Source organism: Carettochelys insculpta, chromosome 1 (genome assembly GCF_033958435.1).
Source record: "Carettochelys insculpta isolate YL-2023 chromosome 1, ASM3395843v1, whole genome shotgun sequence".
Lineage (NCBI taxonomy): Eukaryota > Metazoa > Chordata > Testudines > Carettochelyidae > Carettochelys > Carettochelys insculpta.
Window position 1 is genome coordinate 154804777 of NC_134137.1, and position 27286 is coordinate 154832062.

The 27286-nt window shown below is 40.5% G+C and overlaps 1 protein-coding gene across 1 annotated transcript in view; it reads left to right on the forward strand.

The window, feature by feature from the left end:
* The window catches only part of MBTPS2 (membrane bound transcription factor peptidase, site 2), a 54531-nt gene extending 27473 nt beyond the window's left edge, over positions 1-27058 (forward strand). The window contains exons 5-11 of the mRNA XM_074983373.1: positions 767-894; positions 6553-6671; positions 9387-9567; positions 14752-14846; positions 17436-17631; positions 22736-22811; positions 25818-27058. Coding sequence (XP_074839474.1) covers positions 767-894; positions 6553-6671; positions 9387-9567; positions 14752-14846; positions 17436-17631; positions 22736-22811; positions 25818-26040 — 1018 coding nt within the window. The 3' untranslated portion in view covers positions 26041-27058. The remainder of the gene's footprint in view (positions 1-766; positions 895-6552; positions 6672-9386; positions 9568-14751; positions 14847-17435; positions 17632-22735; positions 22812-25817) is intronic.
* The last annotated feature ends 228 nt before the right edge of the window (positions 27059-27286 follow it).

Consider the following 27286-nt stretch of genomic DNA (forward strand, 5'->3'; position numbering starts at 1 on the left):
GATAAAGGACTGGTCTAAAATATTTGCATTGGGAAAGACAGAGGCTGTAAAGCTTGTTTCAAACCCTGGTAAATTCCTGAGGTTCACATAAGCTTTAATCTATTAATTCCAAAATATATAACTGCCATTTTTAAAAAATACTAATTCGAAACTCTGACTTGGGTATAAACCCCACACACTGTCACTTACTAATTCTCTAATTATATTTGTCCTCTTTTTTGGTTTCTTCTCTGTTACATGAATACTTGAAAATTATTTGTCCTTTTCAAGTGGTGCCACCCACCTTTTGGCCTACAAATTGTTCTTAAGTACTCTTAGGGGAAAGAGTGATACATTCAGAAAAATAGTGTTGTGATAAAAACATTTCTGCTGCTATTTCTAGGTAGTTCTAGGTAGACCAAATTGAGGTCTGGTCTACTTCATAATTAACTCCTAACTGCAATTATTTTTTAGTTTAGAACACCCCCAACATATTAAAACATATAAAGCTTTTTAAGGGTGGTTTTAAAATCATTTATTTTCTTTCATTTACAAATTGATAAATTGGGGTCATCCAACTGTATGATTTGGAGAAATTATAAATAAAGAGTTTATTGTTCAAAAAAAAAACTTAGTATAGTTATCTTTTAACTAGAAGTTTGTGCTAAACTGAATTTCATGCATATACTTTAAGGTTCTACTGTCCTCTAAAGTGTAACAATAAATAGTTTATATGATAGGGTCACTGTTTTTTTGTTTGCAGTAACATTTTTCTTTTTTTCTTTAGAGAACAAGTACGGTTTAATGGATTTGGGATTTTTATCTTTATTGTATATCCTGGAGCATTTGTCGATCTCTTTACTACCCACTTGCAACTTATATCTCCAGTCCAGCAGTTGAGAATATTTTGTGCAGGTAACAAAATCTATGTTGTGTTTAAATCTTAATCTGTCCTACAAGTCGTTGTTTTGAAAACACTGCTGTCACGGTCTTTATGGTTTTTGTCTAGTTATTAGTGGACAGTTGTCCTTTTACAGAATAACATTTCCAAAATTGACATAGTATGGCATCCTGTTTGGAAAACTTGACAGATAATCCAGAAAATGAATATATAAGCAGACTAAAATCTTCTCTTCCCCGAAAGGTCCCTCTGTTCTGAGACTGAGATATGTTAGTAGCTAGTGAGGAGAAGATTTATATTATCGCTGTCTGTACTCTTCTTGTTTGGGTTTTTGTTTTTTTTTTTTGCTGCCTCCTCCTCTCCCTCCAAACAAGACTTGAGTCTCCAGGAAGTTTGGAACGTGCACTAAGTTTACTTTTTTAAAAATAGAAGCTGTTGTGTCTTATGTTCAATTTGGCAATAAATAGTATAGCAAAATATCCGTGGGAAACGTTTTGGAAGTACAGCTTGAGTTTCCAGGGATGTCATTTTAAAAAGAACTGTAAATAAGAAAAGTTATGATGCCAGTTGTTAGTGTCATTACAAAATATAAGTACAGCGTAACTTACAATAGAGGCAACAAGTCCTGGTAAGTTCCAGCAGTGAGGCTGTGATTTTGCCCAACCGGAGAAATCTTACTGGTTCTTTTATTTTTCCTTTGGAGGTGGGTGGATTGGGAAAGGGAGGAAGGAATATAATCAGGTAAAAATGGGCCTTTAGGTGAACATACATACTGTGTGAGCCATTGTTTATGATACCCTTACTTGGATTAATACTTTATACCATGAGTTTCTGATTGAATTAAATGGAATACTCTTACACTAACACCTTATTATAAGACAGACTATAAAAATCTGGCCCTTCACATGTACATATAGTCCTCAAACTTCAAAACCCACATAGTAAGCAAAACAAACAGTTTTAGTGATGGAATTTAAAAAGTAAATATGAAAAAAATGATATAGTTCCATTTTTTTCATTCAGTAAGAATGAGATAATGTTATTTTTAGTCTTATCCTTGATGTTGGATTGCCTCTTGCTTTTTTAACTGTAGAGTTTTTTTTTTTCCCCTTTTCTACCATTATTCTTCTTTTTAATGGACCAAAGATTAATGTCAGGAATGGTTGGGAAGAGGAGCTTCTCCAGGTGTCTGTATATTTGCATGTTTTAATTTCCTTTTGCCATCTAAGAAAATGATACTGTGTGCTTTGGAATTGTCTGCAACACCAAACTTTCTAACTTCAGTGCATTGTGTGAGCATCTTTTAACCCTATATTCTTTATTTAGTACATTTCTAAGTAGTAATAGTAAAATCTTGATGCACATGAGCTGCAGAATGAGCATCCGCTACAGTTGTTTAAATGTGGACCTGATTACATGTCATAGATGAATACCCATTGGCAGTTTTACTGCTGCATTCTATCGTAGGTGCAGTCTGAGTGGATTGTAAGTGTAGCTTCAAAAAGGCATGTTAGTCATAGATTCTGTAGTGTAAAGTTTTCCCTAAGGAAGAAGGGGAGGCTAAATTGCAGACATAAAAGGAAAAGCAAAATTTCTTATTCAACTTATAGTTCAAAATTATCCTGGAATTATAAACTCTTATCACCTACCCAGGATTTACCATATCTGAGAGGCGTGCAAATACCACATAATAGATCTCCTAGCCCAGTGTTTAGGAATTTGAAGTCTTCAGGGCAGGTGCAGTATTGTACATGCTGCCTGGATTCTAGGTTTCTACAGGGACTGAAATGACTCCCAGCCTATTGAAATTAGTATAATAAAGATTTGTGTCTTGATTTAATTGCCATCTAGGCATGCAGACACACCTTCTGAACCCCAGCCTTGATTATTCTGTTTGCTCAAAATCCATAAACCTGGGAACCCTGAGCACCCTATCATTTCAGGTATTGTTACCCTTTCTACTAGACTATACAGCTATGTAGACTCCCCCCTCAAACCCTTTGCTACCAGCATGGATGTAGATGCTCTTTACACCAGTATTCCAAATGAAGAGTGATTAGGAACACTATCTCAGATGTTGCCACAGCAAACTTGGTGGCTGAGTTATATAACTTTGTCCTCTCCCACAACTGTTTCCAATCTGTGGACACTTTATACCTCCAGATCATCGGCACTGCTATGGGCACCCTCATGGCCCCACAGTGTGCTAACACTTTTATGTTAATTTTTCTGTAACAACTCATTTTCAATGCCAACATTCTTCTTTTTGAATCTTTCGTTATCACCCATGTCTCTCATCCATACAGTATGCTGCTGAACACACCTGTTTTCAAGACGCTCAGCTTTGTTCTTAAGCTAATTGCTAGCCTAGACATAATTGAAAGAGAGGTCCATAATTGCCTAATTTCAGTTGATCTTCATTATTACATTTTCTACAGGAGCCAATCATTTGTAAGCTATGATTAAAACTGAATTCTGTTTCTTGTTGACTAACAAATGCCAAGAACAACTGTGGCCAAGTATGAAACAGGAAAATGTAATGTATAGAGTGATGACGGGTAGTGGTGGAGTCAGAGTCCCAGGCCTGTATTTTAATTAACAGTTACCAGTTAATTGTATCAAATAAGTGCATTTTGGTACAGCTAATAATGTAGTTCAAAGATGAGATTGGAGAATTTAATGATTAAGCATGTTGTGCATTAAATGTTATTAGAAGCTTCATTGTTTGTTTGGCATTGCTGATTGTTTGTTTGAGGAACTGAGTGAACTTAGTCCAATTTTTGAAGACTTAAACTCTAAGTTTAAATAACAGAAATCAGATTTTATTATGTTTGCTGAAGAAGTAGGGAAAATACATTGAAAGTTTCTTTTGTAGCTCTGTCAAACTTTTACCTCTGAAGTATGTTTGTTGTGCAGCAGAGGGCATCATGAGTTCAATAATATTAAGTGTTAAAATATAGGTTGTAACTTGGAAAAAAAAAAAAGGAATTCTGTGTTACCTATTTATATCCCCAAATAAAAAAATATTCTTAAAAGGAGGATATGTTGCTTGAAGCATCTCTGAAGAGTCACTGGAATGTATATACTTTTTAAATGAGAATTAAGTAGATTTTAATAAATTGTCTTCAGGTTGAGGGGGGTGTTTGTTTTTGGGTTTTTTTCTTTCTTTTGTTCTAGCTTTCTGAAGTCTTTGCTTTTTAAAATATAGCAAAACATCTGCAAGAATGCTGCCTGAGGTTCAATTTTTGGGAGTGTATATATTTTGAAAAAATTAAATTGATATTCCAGTGCAATGAGCGTACACAACCATCTCCCCCTTCTCAGGCACTGGTTGCCCTCCCAAACAGGCTCAGAGAGACTTCAGACTTGTGAACTGCCCATGTCTTTATTCACCTTTGCTTGTCTCACCACCAGTGCCAAACAACATATAGTCTTTACAGGGCTTTCTCCTCTTACAGACAGTCTTCAGCTAGGTAGCTTCCAGTTCCCTCCCTGACTGATCTCTCCCTCTCTGCCTGTCCCTATTTCTGGCTCCTTCTCAACTTATATAGCCCTTAGCTTATCAGGCTGGCAGGTGTTGCTGATTCTCAGGCCAGCATCAGCCCCAATCTGTTTCCTCTCTCTCTTCTAGATTCCTCTGCCCCATTCCTACATAGTGAACTCTACGTCACCCAGGCCAGTGGTTCTCAGCTTGTGTGTCTGCTGATGCTTTCCTCCAGCTGTATGGTTGACCCCTCTTCTTTATTCTTAGTATCTCCTCCCTCTCTTCTTCCCTAACCCCCTCCTTTTATTTCTTTAGTATGTAGTTTTTGTGACACAAAACTTAAATCAGCTTTTCTGCTCTCTTGTAATGGGTTTCCAAATCAGAATGGCAGCTTCTTATTCTTGCTTTGCAAAGTGCAAGATATAGAAGGATCAGCCGCTTAAACTAACTGCTCTTTGGTACTATCTAATCTTTTAATAGTCTGATTTACAGAGGGTTCTTTCAGAAACTGCACTGATGCCCAGTGGAAATGTATTACATCTGAGAATGATGAAAAATGAAAATAAAGTGGAACACAAGGTGTCTGTATTCCAAGCTGCTCCAATGCAGTTTTTTAATGGTGTGAGAGCCAAAATAAAACGGTTGTTGCCTGTTTAATTTAAACTGTTGTTGAAAGTATTTTACTTTGGGATGAGGCAAATTAGTGCTCGGGCTTATGATTTATGTGCCAATTTAGTTTTAGCCACATGTGATTTAAAGCCCACGTGGAAAGAAATTCTTTTACAAAAAGAGCCATTAATGGAAATGATGACAAACCCTTTACTGGAACCTTGCTTCTCGTTCCCTTTTTGTGGCCTCAGAATGCTGAAGGAGAAATCATATTTTGTAAGACTCATAGTGATGACTCACAGCAAGTATCCCGAGGGAATATCATGAGATTCCATTGCATCTAGTGACTGCTCCATTATGTACAGTGGGAGAAAAATGTGTTTAAAAGATTTTGAGATTAATCTTGCTCTTTTATGCAATAAATCATTAGTGTAAATGTTGATTGTAATGTGTTGTTCGCAACAAGGTAAGATACTACAAGTTGAACCTTTCTTGTCCACCACCCTTGGGAGCTAACCAGAGCCAGACCAGAGAACTTGCCACATCATTGGAGGTCAATATTTTCTAGGACATTACCAACATTTCCACTGCTGACTGGGGTCTTAGAAGACATTTAGGGGTAAATTACAGCTAAATAACACCACAGACACTGAGAACCAGGAGTGGTGGCTGGCAACAAACTTTATGGGACCATGTGAAACTTGGCCACACACGATAAGTGGTCATCTGGCTAACTGAAGTAATTCCAGATTACTGATGTTGCCAGACAAGAGAGTTCTGGATGAGAATGGTTCAACCTATATAAGGAAATTCCATCATTGAAAAGCTGCTGTGAATTGATCAAGCAGAGTGTTTGTCCAACCAAACAAGTAGAACTAGAACATTTCTGTTGTAGATGTTGACAATATCCCCATTTGCGGCTTCTGGAGTTCACACAGTTTCCTATGAAGCTTATGCTTGCCTTGCACTAAAAGGTGCTGACTGCACAAGCTGGTTTCCCAGGACAGCTTTAAGCCCTAATTTTTCTTTCAACCATTTTACAAGATTTTTTTTTCTATTAAAGAATTGGTAGAACTTGATTTTTGGGAATCTGTTGGTTTCTTCCCTGTCTCTCCTTCTGAGCTTATAGTCTTCCTCTCCCAAAATTTATGGTACTGCTACATAAAGAAAAAATATTGTAGTTTATTAAAAATTAAAACTCACCAGTTCCTGTCCCTCAGGACAACATTTACTTTTTTTTTTTAAAAAGAGATTCTAAAGCTGCACAATCAAAAAAGTATTTGCTTTGGCACTGAATACTATAAAGACTTAAGCACTGGACTAACTTTATGAGTATTAATAGTCCCATTGAGATCAATGGAGCTTCTTATGCTGGTAAAGTAATCCATGTGCTCACATCCATGCACGATTGAGGCCTTTAGCCATAAATCAGCAGGCTGATCATGTTCCTTTTTACTGGTAGTCGTTTCAGAAAAGTTAGTTGGAAAGACGCTGATATTTTACTGTTCAGAAATGCTTTTTTGTTAGTTACCTATCCCAATGCATCCATAGAAGATTAATATTTTTATTCTCTTTGCAGGTGTCTGGCATAATTTTGTGCTTGGTGTTGCAAGTCTTATAGTTCTGTTCCTGCTGCCAGCATTTCTTTTCCCGTTTTATTACACAGGTGTTGGGGCACTTGTCACTGAGGTCACAGAGGTAAGAATAGGTCTTGAATGACTTATTATATGCTGTAGCATAAGTTCAGAAAAGGACAACTAAAATGATTAGGGGTTTGGAACAGGTCCCTATGAAGAGAGTTTAAAGAGGCTAGGACTTTTCAGTGTAGAAAAGAGGAGACTAAGGGGGATATGATAGAGTTATATACAATTATGAATGATGTGGAGAACGTGAACAAGGAAAATTATTTACTTATTGCCATAACATAAAAACTAGCAGACACCAAATGAAATTAATGGGCAGTAGGTTTAAAACAAATCAAAGGAAATTCTTCTTCACAAAGTAAACAGTCAGAATGTGGAGCTCCTTGCTGGAGGAGATGGTGAAGGCTAGGACTATAAGGGGATTTAAAGAAGAGCTAGATAAATTCATGGAAGTTAGGTCCATTGATGACTATTAGTCAAAATGAGTAAGTAGTGGTGTTCTTAGGCTCTGTCAGAAGCTGGAGTTGGATGGCAGGAGGGAGATCGTTACCTGTTCAGTTCACTCCTTCTGGGACACATGGTATTGGGCAGCCAGCAGACAGGATACTGGGCTAAGTGGACCTTTGGTCTGAACCGGTATGGCCGTTCTTATGTTATATGTGGCTTGAAATATTTCATGCCTATAGTTTGATCACTGCATGAACAGTGTAAAAATTCTTCTTGCTTTTGAAAAGAAATGATGCTTCAGTTAATGTTTCCCGAAGAAATTATATTGACAAACCTAACTTCAATAAATCACAGAACTATCATTTATGAAGAAAATTCTGTATTGGACCATAAACATTTTGGATAGGTTAGCAAAATGAGTTAGAAGCACAAGTCCCAATGACTGTCAATTGGAGTCATGCTTCTAAGTTCCTTTATCTCTTGGAAATATAATTCAAACAACAAGAAATAGTCTAAAAAGACTATTCTTTAACTATCAAGTTGATAAAGTACACATAATTATATTAACTCTTTAAATAATTAGTGATTATATTTAGAGTAACAAAATATATGTGAATAAGTAGTAGTATATACCAACTAATTAAAATGTTAGTGGTAAGATTTACAGGTTAATTTGCCAGTTTTTCATTTATTTTAATCTTAAATTTATTTAATGAATAAATGTATCTTTATCTATTTACCTTAACTCTGTATTTGCTTTCTTTCTGGTGTTATATCGATAGACTTTGGGATTATACATCCTTAACACTTAGTTAAAGAAATATTTCCATTTGTTTAATTTTCTATGTAGTCAAATAATTCTGTAATACATTCTCTGTCCCAGGACAATCTTGTATATAATGCAGTCTGGATAAGATAATTATTAAATCAGAAAAAAGAAGTACAGTATTTAAATAATGTTGGAGAAATTTGTAAGGTCTTGCACAACTTTGCTTAGTTTTATTTATATTTGAAGTACAAATTTTCTAGGCTAGGCAACTGATTTTGTTCCTCTCCCTAGCTCCTATATGTAGTCCAAGCTTTGGCTTCTGTTCTCCAGTCACCTGCGTGAGAAGGAGCAACAGTTAAGTTTTGTGATGGTTCTAGGATCCACCTGCGTAGATCCAGTGGGATAGCTGAGGCTGGCTGCCATTTGCTGAAATGAAACACATTTTTAGAAAATCCTGCAATACCTTGCAGGATCCAGCATACCCTGTTTTTGAGGAATAAACACTGGTTAGCTGACAAATGCCCTGATTTTCAATGATATTAGTAAAAAATCTTGATACCTTTAGAGCCTTAGTGTTGTTAAATTAAACAGAAGTCAGTCCCAGCTAATGAGAGATAATAATGACCACATTGGTTCAGTTATCCAGTGCCAGTAGAAGAAGAGAAATCAGTGGTAAGACTGTGAGGTTGCTCCTTCACTCCCTGGGTCAGCAGGACCTAGGAGCACAAAGGAGACAGCTTGCTCTTAATTAATTAGCTACTCAAACATTGTTGATAGACAGAGGTGACAGGCATCAAATCTTCCCATTTTAAAAAGGAGCTACAGGTTGAACCTCTCTAGTCTGGCATGATTTTAGTTAACTGAATAACCACCTATCATGGGTATGGCCACTTTCCACAGACCCAAAAAGTTTGCTTACCACCAGTGGTCCTCGCTCTCATTGTTCTGTACTGTTATTTAGCTGTAACTTTCTCCTAGATATCTTCTGAGAGCCCAATAAGCAGTGGAAGTGTTGGTAATGCTGCTAGACAATACTGACCTCCCATAGTCTGCCAAATTCTTTCATTAGGCACCAGTCAGGTCCCGAGGGTGCTGTACTAGAAAGAGACAAGCTGTAGTGTAATTGAGGTCTTGTGTCAGAAGAAAAAGCTTTATGGCTTCACTCCCCCCTGAAGTATAGGTAATCCCTGATAGTCTAAAACACTTGAGGTATTAGCTTGTCTCTTGAACCTAAAATGAGGTGTAGTTTTTCGATTGTTTGTTTTTAACACATTTTCAATTAAACGAATTGCCTTTCCATTTCAGAAGTCCCTTGAGAGATTTGGATAATTTAGGTTTACTTGTGTATGATTTGAGATATTCTTTATGGAGGAGTGCATTTTCCTAATATTCTCCTTGAGAATAAAATAATCAGTGCTAATAAAATCTGAGTTTTTCAGTTTCTTCCAAGTATAGTTTACTAACTTAAGTGTCTGTTGGACATTCAGCAGAACTTAAAACAAGTCCCAGCATTATTAAGAATGGTAGGGTGTCAGACTTCTTTTTCCTTTGCAGGATTCTCCTGCCAGTGGACCCCGAGGCCTTTTTGTAGGGGACCTTGTAACTAATCTTCAAGACTGTTCAGTTCGTAGTGTGGAAGACTGGAATTCCTGCCTAGGAGAGATCTCACAGAAGACACAAATTGGGTACTGCATAAATGCGGCCACCCTGCAACAGTTAAGCTTCCCAGCCAGGGGTATGATTATTTGTATACTCCTTTAAATGATCCTTATAAGTATTTCATCACCTCTTAAAGATTTAATTTTGATTTAGGATTTGCAAATTGTTCAGATTTTTGGTCCATCAAATCTGGTATGCTGTCTTTGGTGTTGACCAGTATGCAATTTTTTTCTAAAATTCTGTATTTGGGGAGGTGATAGAATTATTAATTCTTCTTATATTCTGTGCATTTTAGTTTGTGGCTTGATGAATGAGATTTTATTACCTCTTTGTAGGATTGCATATACAGGTGTTCCCTTTAATAAAATTATCCAGCTATAATGTTCATCTTGGGCACCTTCTAAGTAGTGGATTCCTAGATTGGCTTATGGCTTTGAGTGATTTTGTGGGAAAACATTAATGCTATGAAGGTTTGTGGGGTGTAAGGTAACAATGCTCTGCATTATGATTGCTATTGCAGATCATCCTCATTCTCAGGGTTTGTTTGTTTTTTAACAAAATCGTCGTGAATTTGGAATTATTTGTTTCTTAAATCTGAGGCTGCGTCTACACTATCGGGAAAAAATTTGAATTTATCAATATCAATTTTGTAACTCTAGAATTTATAAATCAGATTTTAACTAGCCTCACCTCTTCTTGTGCTCCTCACAAAGTCAACTTATTGCTGCCACACTCAACTGGCAAACATCGACTGTTGCAGTAGTGCACTGTGGGATCCTGTCCCACAGTTCCCTTATCCCCAAAGGGGTGTACGTTTGCTGGTCTTTGACATCATCTTCCCACATTGCATTTTCTTCATTCCCCTACTATGGTAAGCAAACATTCACTTTTCCCATTAGTAGGAAGGAAAAGTAGGTTGTCCACAGAGATGGCAAAAAAGTTTACAGAAATCTGTTCTGTAGCTGAATTCTCAACTGGCCGTCCACTGAGTGTCCCCCTCCCATGATTGCATCCAACCCCTGAAAATAATACAGGGACCCTGAAAAGCTTGAAGGAAGATAAGATAGGAAAGTTTTTGACAAAAGAGAGTTGCTGTGGGGCAGGGGGTGTCGTTGGCTTTCCAGTGCACTGTAAGGCTCCTGTGCACAGGCTGTGTTCTGAAGTGGCCATCCACTGAGTCTCCACCCTCCCGTGATCGCATTGATCCCTGAAAATAACCAGAGACCCTGACTGTATTCTTAAAGTTAGATGCGGATAGAAAAGGCTAGGAACAAAGATTTTTGTCTTCCCTCTTCGCTACACAGACATTGCCAACATGGGGCATGGCAGTGAATGATCATCCACCGGTCCCTTCCTACAGGAGTCAGGGGAGGTTCAGTGGGGGGCCGGTTGTAGTGGTCCCACTGAGTATCTTAGCTGCTGGGGGAGACTCCCCCCCTCCCCCAGCGGCTGCAAGCAGCACTGATCCCTTGCTAGGAGCATGGGGGGAGCAGTTGAAGTGGTCCCTCCAACCATCTTAGCCACTGGGGGAGACTACCCCCACCAGCAGTAGCAAGCCCCACGAATATCATAGTCACCAGGGGAGATTTCCCTCTGCTGGCAGCAAGCCCCCAGATATCTTAGTCACTTAGACCTCTCCCTGGCAGCTGCAAGTCCCTGAAATTCTTTCCTGCCCTTGGAGCCCTAAACACGTGCAAGCTAGGACATGGTGCTGCCTGGCAGCGTGGTCAGCACTGAACGGCGGCAATGTTTTTTATTGGGTTGGGGGTACCCATGTGATGTGGCTGAGCGCAGGAAAGACCCTGGCTGCGTGGTGCCTTTGGGGGAACGAGAGGGGTTTGCACACAAATGTAAACTACTAAGAAGGAGTTTCTTGGCCTCTTATGCAAGCACGACTCCCGAAACAGCATTGTTGCCACATGGTGCGGCTGGGCAGCGGCTGGCACCGGACAGCACAGAAAAAAATAACAAGGGTAGAGACAGAACCACAAACTTGTGCAGGGGCTATTTGTAATGGGTAGATGGGCTCACAGTGCTAATAGCAAAGAAAGACAGGCATTCTCAGGCTCCCATACAAGCCACAGGCTTGCTGCTCCTGCTTTGAAATTCACGGTCTTCCTGTTACCTGATTCCTGCGCACCTGGAGAGCAGCAGCCAAAGCAGAGCATTGTGAGGCATTGTGGGTTACACACGCAACACCTCTGGAGGCTAATAAATTCGATTTTAAGATGTGGCACTTCCACACTGGCCTTTAATCAAATTTTTGAGTTCGAGCTTGACGCTACACCCAGCAGGTACCAGCAATGTTGGAACCTTGATATTAGTGCTCCCTAAATCAAGCTAATAGTATTTAAAGTGAAGACAGTCATGTGGTAATATCAAGCTAACGGCCTTAAATTCGAATTTATCTCTTAGTGTAGACATAGCCTGCATGTTCCATCCAGAGGTTAGTTCTCTATTCCATGTTGATTTTGCTCATACATTAGCGTGCCTTTTACTGTAAGAGCTTTGCCCTTAATGAGAAATATAGGTTAAGCAAAACTAGGACAAGCAAAATGTAACCAAAAATAAAAAAATTAAAAATCTAGCAAAACTAAACTAAGCGTAGACTAAATCATGTCTTTCATGAAGCCAGGGAATTTTTTTAGGGTTTAGTTCAAGGAAATTGTGATGGTGATAGAATTCCAAAGATAAGCAAATCCTCCCAAACCAGCCACAGGAAGTTTGCTTCAACTTTAAGACAGGACAGCAGTTCCCTTACAGCCATTCTTAACTGCCCTAACTTAGTACAGAGAGGTTGGCAATGTTTTGGATAATCAAGTTCTAGACTATTTGAGATTTAGAGATTCTTGACAGCCTTTTGCATTATACAGGCTGCACCTCCTAAAACCCACACTCTCTAGTCTATCAACCATAGATGCTCCCAGACCAGAAAGTCCAGGCAGGAGGGTCATCCAAGGTGTCCCCCGGCAGACCCACAGGAAGGCAGTACTTGGCTGAGGCTGGGCCAGAGCCAGAGTCCCCCACAAGAACACAGGGCTGTCTTGAGCCCCAATGTGGCAACACAGGCTGGGACAGAGTCCAGCCACTGCCTGCAGCAGCTCGGCAAGCAGCCCACTGAGGAGTGAGGGCGAGACAGGGTTTGGGGACCCAAGGCCAGGGACCTCCCCGGTCCAGCAAATTCTCTCGTTCAGGACCAATCAGGTCCTGACCATGCCAGACCAGGGATGTGCAACCTGTACTTGGAACTAAACAGGAAGCCAGGCAGGCTCAAATAGTTTTGTATGTGTATTTGTTATGTGCAGTGCTCTTCATGTGACATTCAGGGTGCTAATTCTGGTCACAGTGGTCACTTAGATCTTTATAATCTGTTAATCTCTTTTCCTATTACATATATCTGAAAGTGGTATCTCGAAATGTCGCATTTAGACAGACTAATGATTTGAGTCACTGTCTGAAGGAGATTAGGCAGCCTTGCCATGTGCCCTTAGCTAAATTGGGAGGGCAAGAGAGAAGCACTGCAGAGATGTTTCCTGATCCCATCCTACCAGAAATAAATACGCTCCTGTGGACAGCAGGGATCTTCTTGTAACTTCAGGCAAGGGTAATAAAACTGAATATTTTTAACCCTTCAGACTGAAGTGCCACAGTTGATTCTAAACACAGTGGTGTATTGTGTTATCAGCCCACATCCTTGCCACCACCCACATCAGATGAATCTGTCTGTATTTCTTAGGCTATGTCTACACTAGGGGACTAAGTTGCTTTCAGATATGCAATTCCAGCTAAGGCAGTTGCATAGATAGAATCAATGTATCGGAAATCAACTTACCTGACTGTCTTCACTAAGGAAGGTCAATGGGAGGGTTTCTCCCATTGACTTCCCTTCCTCCTCACAATAGCAAGGACTACAGGGGTTTACTGCCCCCCCCAGACAGATTTCACACATCTTTACCAGATGCATGAAATTGAACACCAGAAGATCGACCCAGTCCTGTAGTATAGATAAGCCCTTAGTGGCAAGTCTCCATCAGTGATAGCTTTCCTCCGAAATGAAATAATCTGAGTTGTTCAAATGGCAATAGCTGTCATTTGTCAAAATCCCAGGAGTTCACATCTTTGCATTCTTTCTGTTAATACATTATGTTTATAATGAACCTACACTGTGAATGGTTCCTAGGCACCTTAAACTGAAACAAATACAGAATAAACAACTAAAATAGAGAACAGTGTACCAAAGTCCTTCTGAAATAAAAGTATTTTAAAATGTATTTTGTAAAGGAGCTAATTCCATGCTCATCTCCACTTCAAAAGTATGACATTGCCCCCCCCAAGGCTACAGCCAAAAATATGCATAAAGTAGCACTTTAAAGACTAAAAAAAATAATTTATTAGGTGAGCTTTCGTGGGACAGACCCACTTCTTCAGACCATAGCCAGACCAGAACAGACTCAAAATTTAATAAATTATTTTGTTAGTCTTTAAAGTGCTACTTTACTGCTTTTTGGTTTTGATAGTATATAGACTAGCATGGCTTTCTCTCTGTTACTATTCAAAAATATGCGTAGTATTACTTCTGCACTTGCAAGCCTCAAGGCTCCAAATCTCTGTGTTGTTGGCTATCAGAGGGCATAATTGTATATAGGGTGCAGGCAGCTCAAGCCTTGTCTGTAAGTTACACTACTTTAAAAATGTGTTTTAGTTAAACTGGTGCAACCCCTAACGTGGCACTGTTGCACCCATTTAAAATTGGATAGTATCCATTTAGTTTACGTCACTAATTGCATTTGAAATCAAATTATGATTGTCCATACAGGATTTTGCACTAGTTTAACTAAATCCATTTAAAAACATACTTTTAGCTGAACAGGTGCAAGTACTCAGAGAGTTATCATCAACTTAATCCATTAAAGGCTTTTAATGCTTTAAAAAATATATTTTGAAGTTGCTCACCATTGGTGTCAGCTGCAGGCAACAGATCGAACTGTTTCATAACAGTTAATCGGAGTAGTCTACGTAATAATGTGATAAGATCAACCTGTGGGAATGATGGCTGCAGTCTGGTGATCTTCTTAGGTTGGAGAAACTCATTGATAACTATGGCTAACATCCAAGTCAGAATCTCTGAATTATTGTAGTTCATGCAACAGGCTACTGACATGATTGTTGGATTTTATTCAGAGATGCATGTATTTTTGTGATGTATTACAAATATCATTCTGCTCTTGTCTTAAAATTAGTTGGTTGTGTTCTTCTTTAGTCTACAGAAGACTTGATGGCACTGTTGAATGTTGTAGTAACAGCAGCCTCACCAACGTCTGCTTTTCATACAGCAATAACTTGGACAGCCACTTGGTAAGTTACTTTAGCTGAAGTTCCGACTGATCTCACAAATGTGCACATAATTTTTCAGTGCAATGCAGGCAGCACGTTCTATTTGAGCATCTTAAAACATTTGATAGATATTGATTAGTTAAGTTTCACAACATTCAGATGAGCTAGGCAAACATTCATGTTCCTGTTTTCCAGCTAAGGAAACTGAGGCTGTGTGGTTGTGTGTTTTATCTAAGGCAGTGGGTTTAAGCCTATTTACCATTGCAGGCCACATATGCAGTTCGCTGTGTGTAACATGGACCACATCCACACAATGTATATGCTACTTATATGTGCCTCAGGATTCACATGAGCTGTGGTTGTGTGCTGATGGTGCTGAAAGAAGGCGTGGGTTGAGACCCACTTGCCTAAAGTCACACAAGAAGTGTGTGGTAGATCTAGGATCAGATCTCAGTCTTCCTGGTCACATGCCATTAGTCAGGGGACTATTCTTTTTACTTTGCTTATGCTCATCCACATTTTATGCTGTGAAGGCACAACAGTCACGAGTAAGTATGAGCAAACAAGAGACCAATAGCAGCTCTCAAGAACAAGGGGGAATTTTTCAGCCTGGGCTTGATGCTGCTAAGGACTGAGCATTTCAGGTCCTTCAGCAGCAAAGCTTTTAAATACATGTTGAACATAAAACAGCTGAAGTCAGTGGTCTGCACACATGCCTAAAGTTAAGCAGGTGCTATGCTGGATCAAGGCCTAGATTGTTCAGCACTTTGCAGGTTCTCCTGTTTCTCTCCTCTTCTCTCTTAATTGTCTTGTAGAATATGGGGAAATGTTAGGTGCCTGTGGGGGATTTTACATTTGTTTCTATTAAAATATATGGGCCCCTATTGAAAAAGTAACCACCTCAAGATAGAAGCAGTCACTTCCCAAGTCCATTTGAACTCTCTGATGTGAAGCTTTCTGTTCCAGTGATACCCATCTATCAGGAATTGGATATAAGCCATGAGTTCATTTTGTTTTGGATAGCCATCAGCTGGTAATAGTCCCTGATCTGGGTTCAGATAAGTCATTATCTTAGCACTTTGACATTCTTAGATGCATGGCTGCTATTTCAGGGGGAAACCCTTCCGATGAGCAAAGGGACTAAGATGGATGCTCAGCTGCCTGAGTGGGGTTTTTTTTTTTTTAAGTGCTACAGTTTGAACCTCTCTAGTCCGGCACCTTCGGGACCTTACCAGTGCCAAATGAGATAATTTGCTGGACCACAGGAGGTCAATATTGTCTACTACATTGCCAACACTTCCACTGCTTTCTGGGCTCTTAGAAGATATTTACAAGTAAATTACAGCTAAATAACAGCACAGAACACTCAGAGCCAAGATTGGTGGCTTTAAACAAACTTTAAGAGGACACTGGAAACTTGGCCATACCCATTAAAAGTGGTTGTCTGGCTAACTAAAATCATGCTGGATTACAGATGTTGCCAGACAACATAGTTCTGGATTAGAGAGGTTTAGCCTGTACTTGCAGAACTACACAACAACAGCAGAGGCTTCTGAATGCTTTCTCCTGCTCAGTAGACTGGCATGGGGAGGAGCCTAAATTGAGATTAATTTGGAGAAACAGACTCAACCTTGTGTGCAGCGGTGGGCACCCTGTACTGCCAGTGTGGCTGTTGGCTGAAAACCACCGACACCCTCCCTTCTATGAGCAGGGACAGTAGAGGATGAACTATTCCCTGGTTTGCCCTGAGGACTGAGAAGCAAGCCACAATAAGCCTCTAGCAGGGGATGAGGAGAAAAGACATTTTTGTGTCTGGGTTCCTTTGCCCTCTGACAGCCATGTGTCAAAGGGAGTGGTGTTACCTGTAAGCTGAGCATTTGGGCAGCCAACCAATCGAATACCCCCCAGACAATTAAGGTGCTCACAGCACCTACAGCTGGCAGCATGTGTTTCTGTTGGTGGTCTGCATTGACACATGCCTCAGTGCACATAACAAAATTGATTCTGCACATGGAAGAAATGAGAGGGAATATTGGTGACTCAGGAACTTAATATTGCATAGGCTGCTTCAGTTCAGAATTTTCTGAAACTTGGCAATCAGAAGTGCCAGGCATATTAGATTTTAGGATTTTCCTTTTAACAAAAGCTTTAAATTACAGCTGTAGCTACAAAAACCAAACTCCCTTAGAGTCTTTAGCTCCATACCCTGGCATGGTGATATATGTTTTCCAAGGGCCTGCTCATTCCCAATTGCTTGACCTATCCTGTCCCTTCTATATTTAGATTTTTTCTTAATGTATGTGTTTATGGTAATGCTGGCTCTACACAGCTTTGGTGCATATGTGCACATGCACTCGTGGGCCTTAATGGCAGAATGCCAGGCTGAATATGTGCACACCTCTGCGTTAGTGCATGGAGGGCCTGCAGGGTATGAGAGGGTGCACATACGTATCAAAACAAAAAGGATCAGAACAATATTCTTCATATCCTGGCTGCATATCAATGAAGGCAAATCAACTTCTTCTCTTTTAAAAAAAAAAATAAAAAAAAATGCAGAAACAAGTTGTAAAATACCCTGAATTTGATAATTATTTAAATTGTCCTTTTCAGTATGCCTGTCTGCCAGCTCGAAAAGCTATTGAGGCCAGCCAAGTCTGTCGAACCAATATGGATTGCCAGAAGGACTTTGTTCCAAGCTTGTGTGTGACACCTTCTTTAGAAAATCAGACACGATTAATCAGAGTGAAACATCCACCGCATGTTGACATGTTGTTTGTAGGACACCCTATGCATCTTCAGTATACAGGTGTGTATTATTTATGTGGGCATTAAATTAAGATGGTTAGGGAATGGTTAGCTTAGGCTGGCTGCTTGGACAAGCTGCTTGAATACATACTGTTTTGGATGGCTAACCAGTCTGCTTGATTTGTGCAGAATCCATTTCTAGTTCCATTCCATTGTTCCTTTCTGAGTTACAGCTGGTGGAGAGGCTGGAGTAATTAGGAATAACAGTGAAATGTGCACAGTGCAAAGTGGTATACTTTTTATAGAAAACAAGATGATATTAGGTGCCTGCTTATTCAGAAAAAGCACGAAGGGGGCATTTCAACAGTACTCACTCATCCTAACATGTCCCATTTGTGCATTGTCTGATACGTGAACTCTTCAAGGCTCTGGTACGCTTTAAAAGCCATTAGGGAGTCGTACACCATCCCCTGGATTGGGATATTCACAGTTGTTCCTTTAAACCCTGCCCAGTACCCAAATGTTCCTGCAAGTCCTCACGATGTCTTCCTTGTAAATATAGAAAATCTTGGGTTTTTTTTGCCACCTTTCTTATGTTGAATAGTTCCTTATTTAACAAGGGAAGAAAGTGGCGATGGCTAGGCCATACTTTCAGAAAACCATCACCCAGCATAGTCTGTCAAACTCTCAAATGGAACCCACAAGGAAAACGCAAAAGAGGAGGACCTCGAACAATGTGGAGAAGATCTAAAGAGATTGAAAAACAACTGGGGTACTCCTGGGGTCAGCTAGAAATTTTGTCCGGAGACAGAGCGAAGTGGAGGAGGCATGTAGATGGCCTATGCTCCACTGGGAGTACAAGGGGTTAAGTCAAGTCAGTAGGTTAAAGTACTACTCATCATGAGTAAAGAGTATCCAAACCTACATTATCAACCCTAACAAGTCTGTAAACAACGTGGGCCAAATTCTGCTACCTTTGCTCATGTCAATTCTGATCCACACCCATGCACGCTATTCAGGTTTTAGGTCCAGGCACATGGGAGCAAGTTTATTACTGCCTACGTGCAGATTAGTGGAGAATGGGCAGACACTTTGCTCCAGAGCCCATTTGCTGGCCGTAGTAGCTGAGCTAAAATGGGGTAGGTGTTAAATATGAGGTCAGTTTAGGCAATAATAAGTTATATTCCCTCTCCAAGAGCAAGGAGAAAGCAGGTAAGGAATTATGCCTTCAGGGTTTGTGTCAGATTCACAGTGCCTTCCAGGACTATTACTGGATGCTACAGCGTGTACTGCGCGTCAGCAGGGCTGGACCAAAAATCACTGTCTTCTTATCTCTGAGACATTGAGAAGCAGTTGAAGCACTTGCTAACTAAGGGTACGTGAAAGCACAAGCTCAAAAGCTTTCCTCAGTCGGGGCTGGACTTGTGTGCTGCTCAGCTTGTGTAACCGTGGCAATATCAGGCCCTCTTTGCACAATGATTCTTTCATAGATATGAGTTTCTGTTAGGTAACCTGGCAAGCCTTTATCTTTTCCTCCTGGAATGTGGCAGGGGAAAGGTTATTTGTTGGGTGGAGATATTACTGAGTACAGGTGGAAGCTCTCTTATTCAGTACTCTCTCTTCAGGCAGCACCACAGATATTGCTGGACCAGGGAGCCTCTGCACCAGAGCGCCTCAGCAGTGCTGAGCTAGTCTGGCATGCAGACTGGGAGTGGAGCCCCACTGGTAGGCTGGTGGTAGGAAGCCTCACTGGGGACAGGGAGCCCCACCTGCATCCCCACAGATGGGAGCTGGGTGGGCGGGCAGACAGGGAGCTCCACTGGCAGCCCTGCTGTGCAGAGCCAGGCCAGGAGACAGGAGCTGCGTCTACACGTGCACGCTACTTCGAAGTAGCGGCAGTAACTTCGAAATAGTGCCCGTCACGTCTACACGTGTTGGGCGCTATTTCGAAGTTGAAATCGACGTTAGGCGGCGAGACGTCGAAGTCGCTAACCCCATGAGCGGATGGGAATAGCGCCCTACTTCGACGTTCAACATCGAAGTAGGGACGTGTAGACGATCCGCGTCCCGCAACATCGAAATAGCGGGGTCCTCCATGGCGGCCATCAGCTGGGGGGTTGAGAGATACTCTCTCTCCAGCCCTTGCGGGGCTCTGTGGTCACCGTGGGCAGCAGCCCTTAGCCCAGGGCTTCTGGCTGCTGCTGCTGCAGCTGGGGGTCCGTGCTGCATATACAGGGTCTGCAACTAGTTGTTGGCTCTGTGTATCTTGCACTGTTTAATGAAAGTGTGTCTGGGAGGGGCCCTTTAAGGGAGCGACTTGCTGTTGAGTCCGCCCCGTGACCCTGTCTGCAGCTGTGCCTGGCTCCCTTATTTCGATGTGTGCTACTTTGGCGTGTAGACGTTCCCTCGCTGTGCCTATTTCGATGTTGGGCTGAGCAACGTCGAAGTTGAACATCGACGTTGCCAGCCCTGGAGGACGTGTAGACGTTATTCATCGAAATAGCCTATTTCGATGTCGCAACATCGAAATAATCTATTTCGAAGTTGGGTGCACGTGTAGACGTAGCCAGGGAGTGCTGCCAGCAGCCTGGCCATGGGGAGTAGTAGGGACCCTGCCGCATCCCCTGCAGCATGGGGGCAGGGAGTGGAGCAGCAGCCAGGAGCAGAGCCTGACCCTCAATCAGGACCGCTCAGGTCCCAGGGCTGCCAGACTGGGGAGATACAACCTATACTTTTATAAATTGGTTGTTATATTCTATTTTTGTAGTGTATTGTTTGCAGTATATCCTGGAAGTCCAGAATATAATGTCCTTTCTCCACCTGCAGCACATTGTTTGGGGCCTTAGGCATTGATACTTAGCTTTGTTTGCTGATACTTTGTTCTGTGTGCAGCAAAGCTCTCAGAATAGTGTGTGATGATTATTTTAAACCCCCTTTCTAGACTGTCTAACTGAAAAACCCAAAACACTGTAGGTATTCTTCAAGTAGCGGCTATTGTTCCGCTGGGTTTTTGACGGGGTAATGGAATTTTAGTGGACATTTCCCACTAGACGGATTTCAATCAGGAAACTGCTTCCTATTGTCAAGTAAGAAAGAAATGATCAGGAAATTCCTAAACTGCTGCTGCTGATCTTGAAGTGTAATTCTGCTGAACTTAACTGAGAAGGTACTTCATGAAGACATTATTGAGACTGAATGATTCCCTGTGTCTCAATGATTTCCTTATCAAATGAGCTCACTTTGCAAGTAAAATACATGCTTTTTTTTCCCTATAACAGATGTTACTATAAACTCAGCCTGCAGTCTGATTCAAATAGGGTTCCATTCCTTTACTGTGTAAACACCAGTAATAACATAATATACACTAGTTCTCTAATCCTGCAATGTGTAGAATGCAGGTGGGCTGTTACACCTTCATGGAGTCCTATTGCCTTCAGTGGGGCTGTGCATAAATGCAGTAGTCTGGCCTTGCATTTTACAGTGCAGGTTTGGGCCTCAAAGCAAACCATTTTGTTCTGTGGGTTGTATGGGTGTAATTGATTGGAATTTTGTAAGCATATTTTGATGATGCAGGAGGAGGGTCTTACTCTCACTCTTAGCTGTATACATTTTAAAATATGAATTAACAGTGGTTTGAAACATTCCTCATTTGTCAATGAAATAAGTCAAGTCCCTGTGGCTCTGAATGCTCACTAGGAACAGATGTGCTAAATGAAAAGGTGTCATTTCTTCAGAGCTGCATTGTATTTAACCCTTCCACCTTTCGTGTCTACATTACAGTAATCTGTGAATAAATAATCTTACTCTTTCTCCAATAATATTGTTTAAATTCCTATAGTTTTTTTATCCAGCTCTATACACACACCATTTTTTTCCTATATGTATTAATATCATTATGATGGTAGTCCTGAAGTGTGGAGCAACACAGCTGAAGCTGAAACTATAGGTTGAACCTCTCTAGTCCAGCACCCTCAGGACCTGACCTGTGCTGAACCAGAGAATTTGCTGAGCCACAGAAGACCAACGTTGTCTAGCAGTATTATTACCCCTTCCGTTGCTTACTGGGCTCTTAGAAGACACTTGGGGTAAAATGGAGTTAAATAACATCACAAAACAGAGACAAACTTTATGGGGCCATGGGCAACCTGGCTACCCCATGATAAGTGGACATCTGGCTAAATAAAATCATGCTGGACAATGGATATTTCTGGACCAGAGAGTGTTGGACTAGAGAGGTTCAACCTGTAGCTTCCAGTTATAATCTGGATTTTCTCTTTTACAGGCAGGCTAGTTTCTTCTTATGAGCCACTATACTGACCTTAAAAGAACCAATTCCCTCTTTATTCTAATTGGTGACTTCAGGAAATAGACAGCTTTTCTCCATGTTAATGTTAAGTATTTTAGATACAAAACTTCAAATTTTTCAGTAGATAAAAACATCTTCATCTCATTTGGAGAAAGTTATAAATAACTACATTCAGGTCTGCACAAAAAGTTTACTTGTATAGCCAGCTTTAGTTGCCAGTCCTACGAGAGGGGTCTTAAAGCGTTCTATTGCATGTTACTCTGTGCTAGTTCCCCAAATAAAATAAGCAAAACTGACTAAGGGGACTTATAAGTGCATGTCCACTAGAGATTTTTGCTCAAAGTTTCATAAAGAACAGCACTCCTTACTGATATGATACTAGCTAAAATCTCTAATGCAGAGCTGACCTCAAAGCAAAGGGAGTGGTTAGAATGGAAAATTTAACACAACTTTAACTTCCATTCTTGGTGTAATAGTCATTATAAGGTTAGTCAAATCAAAGTTTAAACTGTACAACATGTTATTTAGGAGTACAAATATTCATTTGTGATGTGGCTGAAAGCATATTATTTGCTTTAGATTTGGTGTTACATGCATGGTATAAAATACTAATTGTGTAATGTGGCTTGTTGATTTTTCCTACCATCATTGTGACTGCATCTGACTAAGAGATAATTAAGTGATTGTGTCAACAGAAAGCTGTATTTAGGGTGGTTATTTATCCTGAAAGAAGTGTGGAAAACACATAAAAATCAGATTTGCCATTATACTAATCTGAAACTAATTACATTATGTCTGTTGAATTGCCATTTGGTTTCATTTGTAGCTTTACTGCTTTTTCATGTTCTTTTTGTTTCAGTGAGCCTCAGCAGTTTTGTACCACGACATAACTTTCTGAGCATTGATCTGCCTGTGGTGATAGAGACAATGTGCAAGTATCCTTTGAAGTGTTCCCTTAAAATGAAAAACAAATTGTTTGCAGTTTGCTGATCCAGCAAGATTTCAGGTTGTTATCATTACTAGGTTTAACAGGGCTGCTTCTACTTTAGAGGTCAGCAAACCCCAGCACGGATGCCAAGAGTGGCACGTGAGCCGATTTTCATTGGCTCAGCCCTGCCCCTCGTTCCCCGTGCAGCCGGGAGCTTGCTCAAACCCCTGATGTCTGTGGATTAACAAAAGAGCAGCTAATGCTACCAACCACCACCTAAAGGGTAAAGCTCTGCATCTTAATTTATTTATTAGTGAAGCTGGTATAAATAGGACTTTGTGTCTTTTAAGAGTATCACTGGCAACCATACATAAAGGTCAAAAGATCAGATTTAGGCATTCCACCTTGGAAAGGTTGCTGGACCCCCTTCTACTTTGTGGCATGCTAAATCACAGGTCTGAAATGTCTCTGTAGGACATCAGCTTTGACCCGTCCCCAAACAGATTATTTGCCCACATGCCTTATTCAGAATGAAACTCTTTCTTCCTGGGCTACGTCTACTCTACAGAGATCTTTTGAAAGAAGCCCTTCCAGAAGATCTCTTCCAAAAGAACTTTTTTCAAAAGAGTGCATCCACACACAAAAAAGCGGATCAAAAGAGCGACCTGCTCCTTCAAAAGACAGCATCCCCACAGCCCCTACTATTTCAAAAGAACAAGCCACGGATCAAAAATGTGGACTGCTCTTTTGAAAAAAAAGAGCCTGAAGTGTGTCGACATATTTTCTTTCTAAAGAAGCTTTCAAAAGAGGGTACTCTTTCTGAAACTCGAAAGGAAGAGCCATTTTGAAAGGAGTGCCACATTCTTTTAATTTTCCTTCAAAAGATCACATTTTGTATGTAGATGCTCCAGGGGATCTTTTGAACGAGCCCCCTTCTTTCGAAAAAAATTTTTGGAAGAACTTGCTAATGTAGACATAGCCCTGTTGTTTGTAAGAATAATTGTGGTTGCTTTTATCTGGACTCTGCTGGTAAGTTTTTTTACAGTTCTAGCGAGAAGAAATTTACAGAAATTTACAGCAGTACTAATAGCAGAACAAATGGCATGCTATAGAGCTATCTGGCTATTGAATCAGTATTGTGAGCTAAGTAACAATATATGATAACTCATCTTCTCCCCCTTTTAGTTTTTCTTTCAGCGGGTGAGAAGAATCATTGAAATGCAGACATAAACACACTTTTTTCCCTGTTGTCATTTAACTTTTTATATTTAAGTTAGTGATCTTGAAATCTTCTGGACTGACAGCCTCTACCAACTGAAATGTCAAGGAGACAGAGTATTCAGGGCTGTGCCTGAAACACAAAGACTGTGTCTACACTGCCCCTCCTTTTCGGAAGGGGCATGTAAATGCAGCAGATCAAAAATGCTAATGAGGCATTTATATGAAATTCTGTGCCTCCTTTGCGTAATGGCAACCACTCACGGTATTGAAAGTGCTGCTTTTGAAATGCAAACTAGCCGTGTAGACAGCATTCCTTCGAAAGGAAGCCCTGCTTTCAAAAGCGCCCTTCTTCCTGAAAAACATTAGGAAGAAGAGTGCTTTCAAAATCAGTGTTTCCTTTCAAAGGAACTCCATCTACACGGCTAGTTTTTTGACTTGGCAAGTGGCTGTTATGCAAATTAGCACTGAATATTCATACCAGCACCTCATTAGCATTTTTGATCCACTGCATTTACATGCCCCTTCTGAAAGGGCGGGGCAGAGTAGACACAGCCAAAATGTGGTGCCCAGTCCTGTGCACTGACATGGTGACTCAGTAAAGCATGTCTGAGTCACACTTCCAGCTTCGAAAGGTTGTGGGCGATAGTAACTTGCAGGTTGCCGATAGCAATAGTATGGTTTACTTGCACATGCTTGATACACTCACAAAACTGGTTCAGCTTCCCTGAGTGGTGAGTAGGGAGAACAGAGCCAGGACTCTACAAATTCCTTGGCCATCAGCCTGCTCCAGGAATGGACAGCATAGGGGAATATCCCCCTTAGTACTGCACATCCAGACCCAAGGTCTGGGAAGCATCTTTCTGCAATCTGAGTGACTAGCACGTGTGACTCAGTGCAGATGAAGAAGCAAACAGCAGTAGTGCAAGCTTGCTATTTCTAGCCAACCACTATGCTTTGGTTTTCACCTCAGTGTTGTGATATGTGTTGTTTCAAAACCCAAACAAGCACTCATTTCCTTAAAAAAGAAATTCTAAGACGTGATTCCCTGTGCTACCCTATTGTGAAGTAAAAATTATCGTGTAATTTATGTGATTACCGTTCTGTATGATTGGAATACCACCTTCTTACATAAAATCAAAAGCTGTTTTATTTTTCTTTTTATGTATTTGTATAGTGGTAGACTGTTTGGAAAACATTATCCCAACTTTACATACAAAATAAAGGATCTAAGTTAAGATTTTTTCACTCCAGAAAGAAATCTTGTTGTTGTCGTAGATGGTTCTCGGAAAACTTCAATTCAGAGCATAGTGCCAGTCAAGAAAGCTAATGAAGTGTTAGAAAACATTAGGAAGGAAGTGTTATTTACCACTTCACATAACACATGAACTAAGGGTCATCAATGAAGCAGGTTTAAAACAAGCATAAGGAAATACTACTTCATGCAGTGCTTGTTAGCCTTTGGAACTCCTTGCTGGGGAAAGACTAAAAGTGTAACTTGGTTCAAAAAAGAGTTGTATAAGTTCATTGAGTACAGGCCCATCAAGAGCTGTTAGCCAAGTTTGGGGATGTGACCACATGCTCTGGGTGTCCCTAAACCTCTGACTGCCAGAATCTGGATGACAGAAGATGTATCACTCGATAATTGCCTTGTTCTGTTCATTATATCTGAAGTGCCTGTGATGGGTCGCTGTCGGAAGACGGGTTACTGGGCTATATGGACCATTGGTGTTGACTCATCGTGGCCATTCTTACAGTCCTATGTTCTCTTTTGTCCTTAACTCATCTCAACCAGATATCTAATTTCACTATCAGGAGCCTTGGCAGTTATCAATGCAGTACCCTGCTTTGCACTTGATGGCCAATGGATATTAAACTCTTTTCTGGAAGCCACTCTTACTTCATTGGTTGTAGAGAAACAAAACAGAGAGCTTGTTGGCTTTTTAATCTTGCTTGCTGGCAGTGCACTTTTGGCTGCCAATGTGGTACTGGGACTTTGGATGGTGACAGCCCGATAATATGTTGGATATATTTCTGCATCTGATCACTCTCATGAATTTTCGCAATACACACAAAGAAATGGGAAAGCTTACAGTGTATGAGATAGGAATAACTTCCTTAACATTACAACAGAAGAAAGATTGGTGATTGGAGTTGCATGTTAATTAACACTGCAGAGTCTTGTGCAGATGATAATTTATGGAAAAATTGAATAAGAACTCTTCTCTTTTAATATTGTCTTCAAAGCACTGTGATCATTCTGGAGAAATTACACTGAAACAATTTTACAAGAAAAAGACTAAGGCTTGGTGAATTTAGATTCCAAAATGAAAGAATATATGTGACATTGACGTCTTGTATTTTGCTGGAAGGGTGGAAAAGGAAGATAACTTGAGCTATGTTTTATGATATTATTTGAATATTTATGAGATTCTCTGCATTGACACCGCTCAACCACTGCCTATTTGGGTTGTTGGGTTTTGTTTTGCTTTTTTAATTTGGTGGCATACCAGTTTGGAACCTGCAAAACTGAAGTGTGAGCTCACTTTTTAAATTGGGGCAAGGCTGTGTATATTACTGCCTTGTGTTCTTAAGGGGCAAAACTCACCACATATCATCTGTGTTTTTTTAAATGTTAAGTGTATAATATTGTGCACCACTGGGAATATTTTTGAAGATAATACTTTGTGCATCAGCAATAGCTTGAAAATAATTTAGAATTCTAGTCTCCCAGTAAGAATTGTGATTGCTGAAATAATACTGTGCAGAATTATTTAGAAGTGACTGGTAATGTTAAGCATCTCTCGTGTATCAGAGAGGTAGCCGTGTTAGTCTGTATCTTCGAGAACAACAAGAAGTCTTCCAGGACTTCCAGGAGATTTCCAGGACCAGCATCTGAAGAAGTGAGTTAACTCACGAAAGCTCATGCTCTAAACTTTTCTGTTAGTCTATAAGGTGCCACAGGACCCTTCGTTGCTGCTACAGATCCAGACTAACGCGGCTACCCCTCTGATAAAGAAGTCTTGTGGCACCCTATAGACTAACAGATATTTTGGAGCATAAGCTTGCGTGGGCAAAGACCCGCTTCATCAGACGCATCTGATGAAGCGGGTCTTTGCCCACGCAAGCTTATGCTCCAAAATATCTGTTAGTCTATAGGGTGCCACAGGACTTCTTTTTGTCTCTCGTGTGTGTGTGTATGAGAGAGAGAGAGAGAGAGAGAGAGTGTCAGAGTGTCAGACAGTTAAATGTTGTATCTGTTTG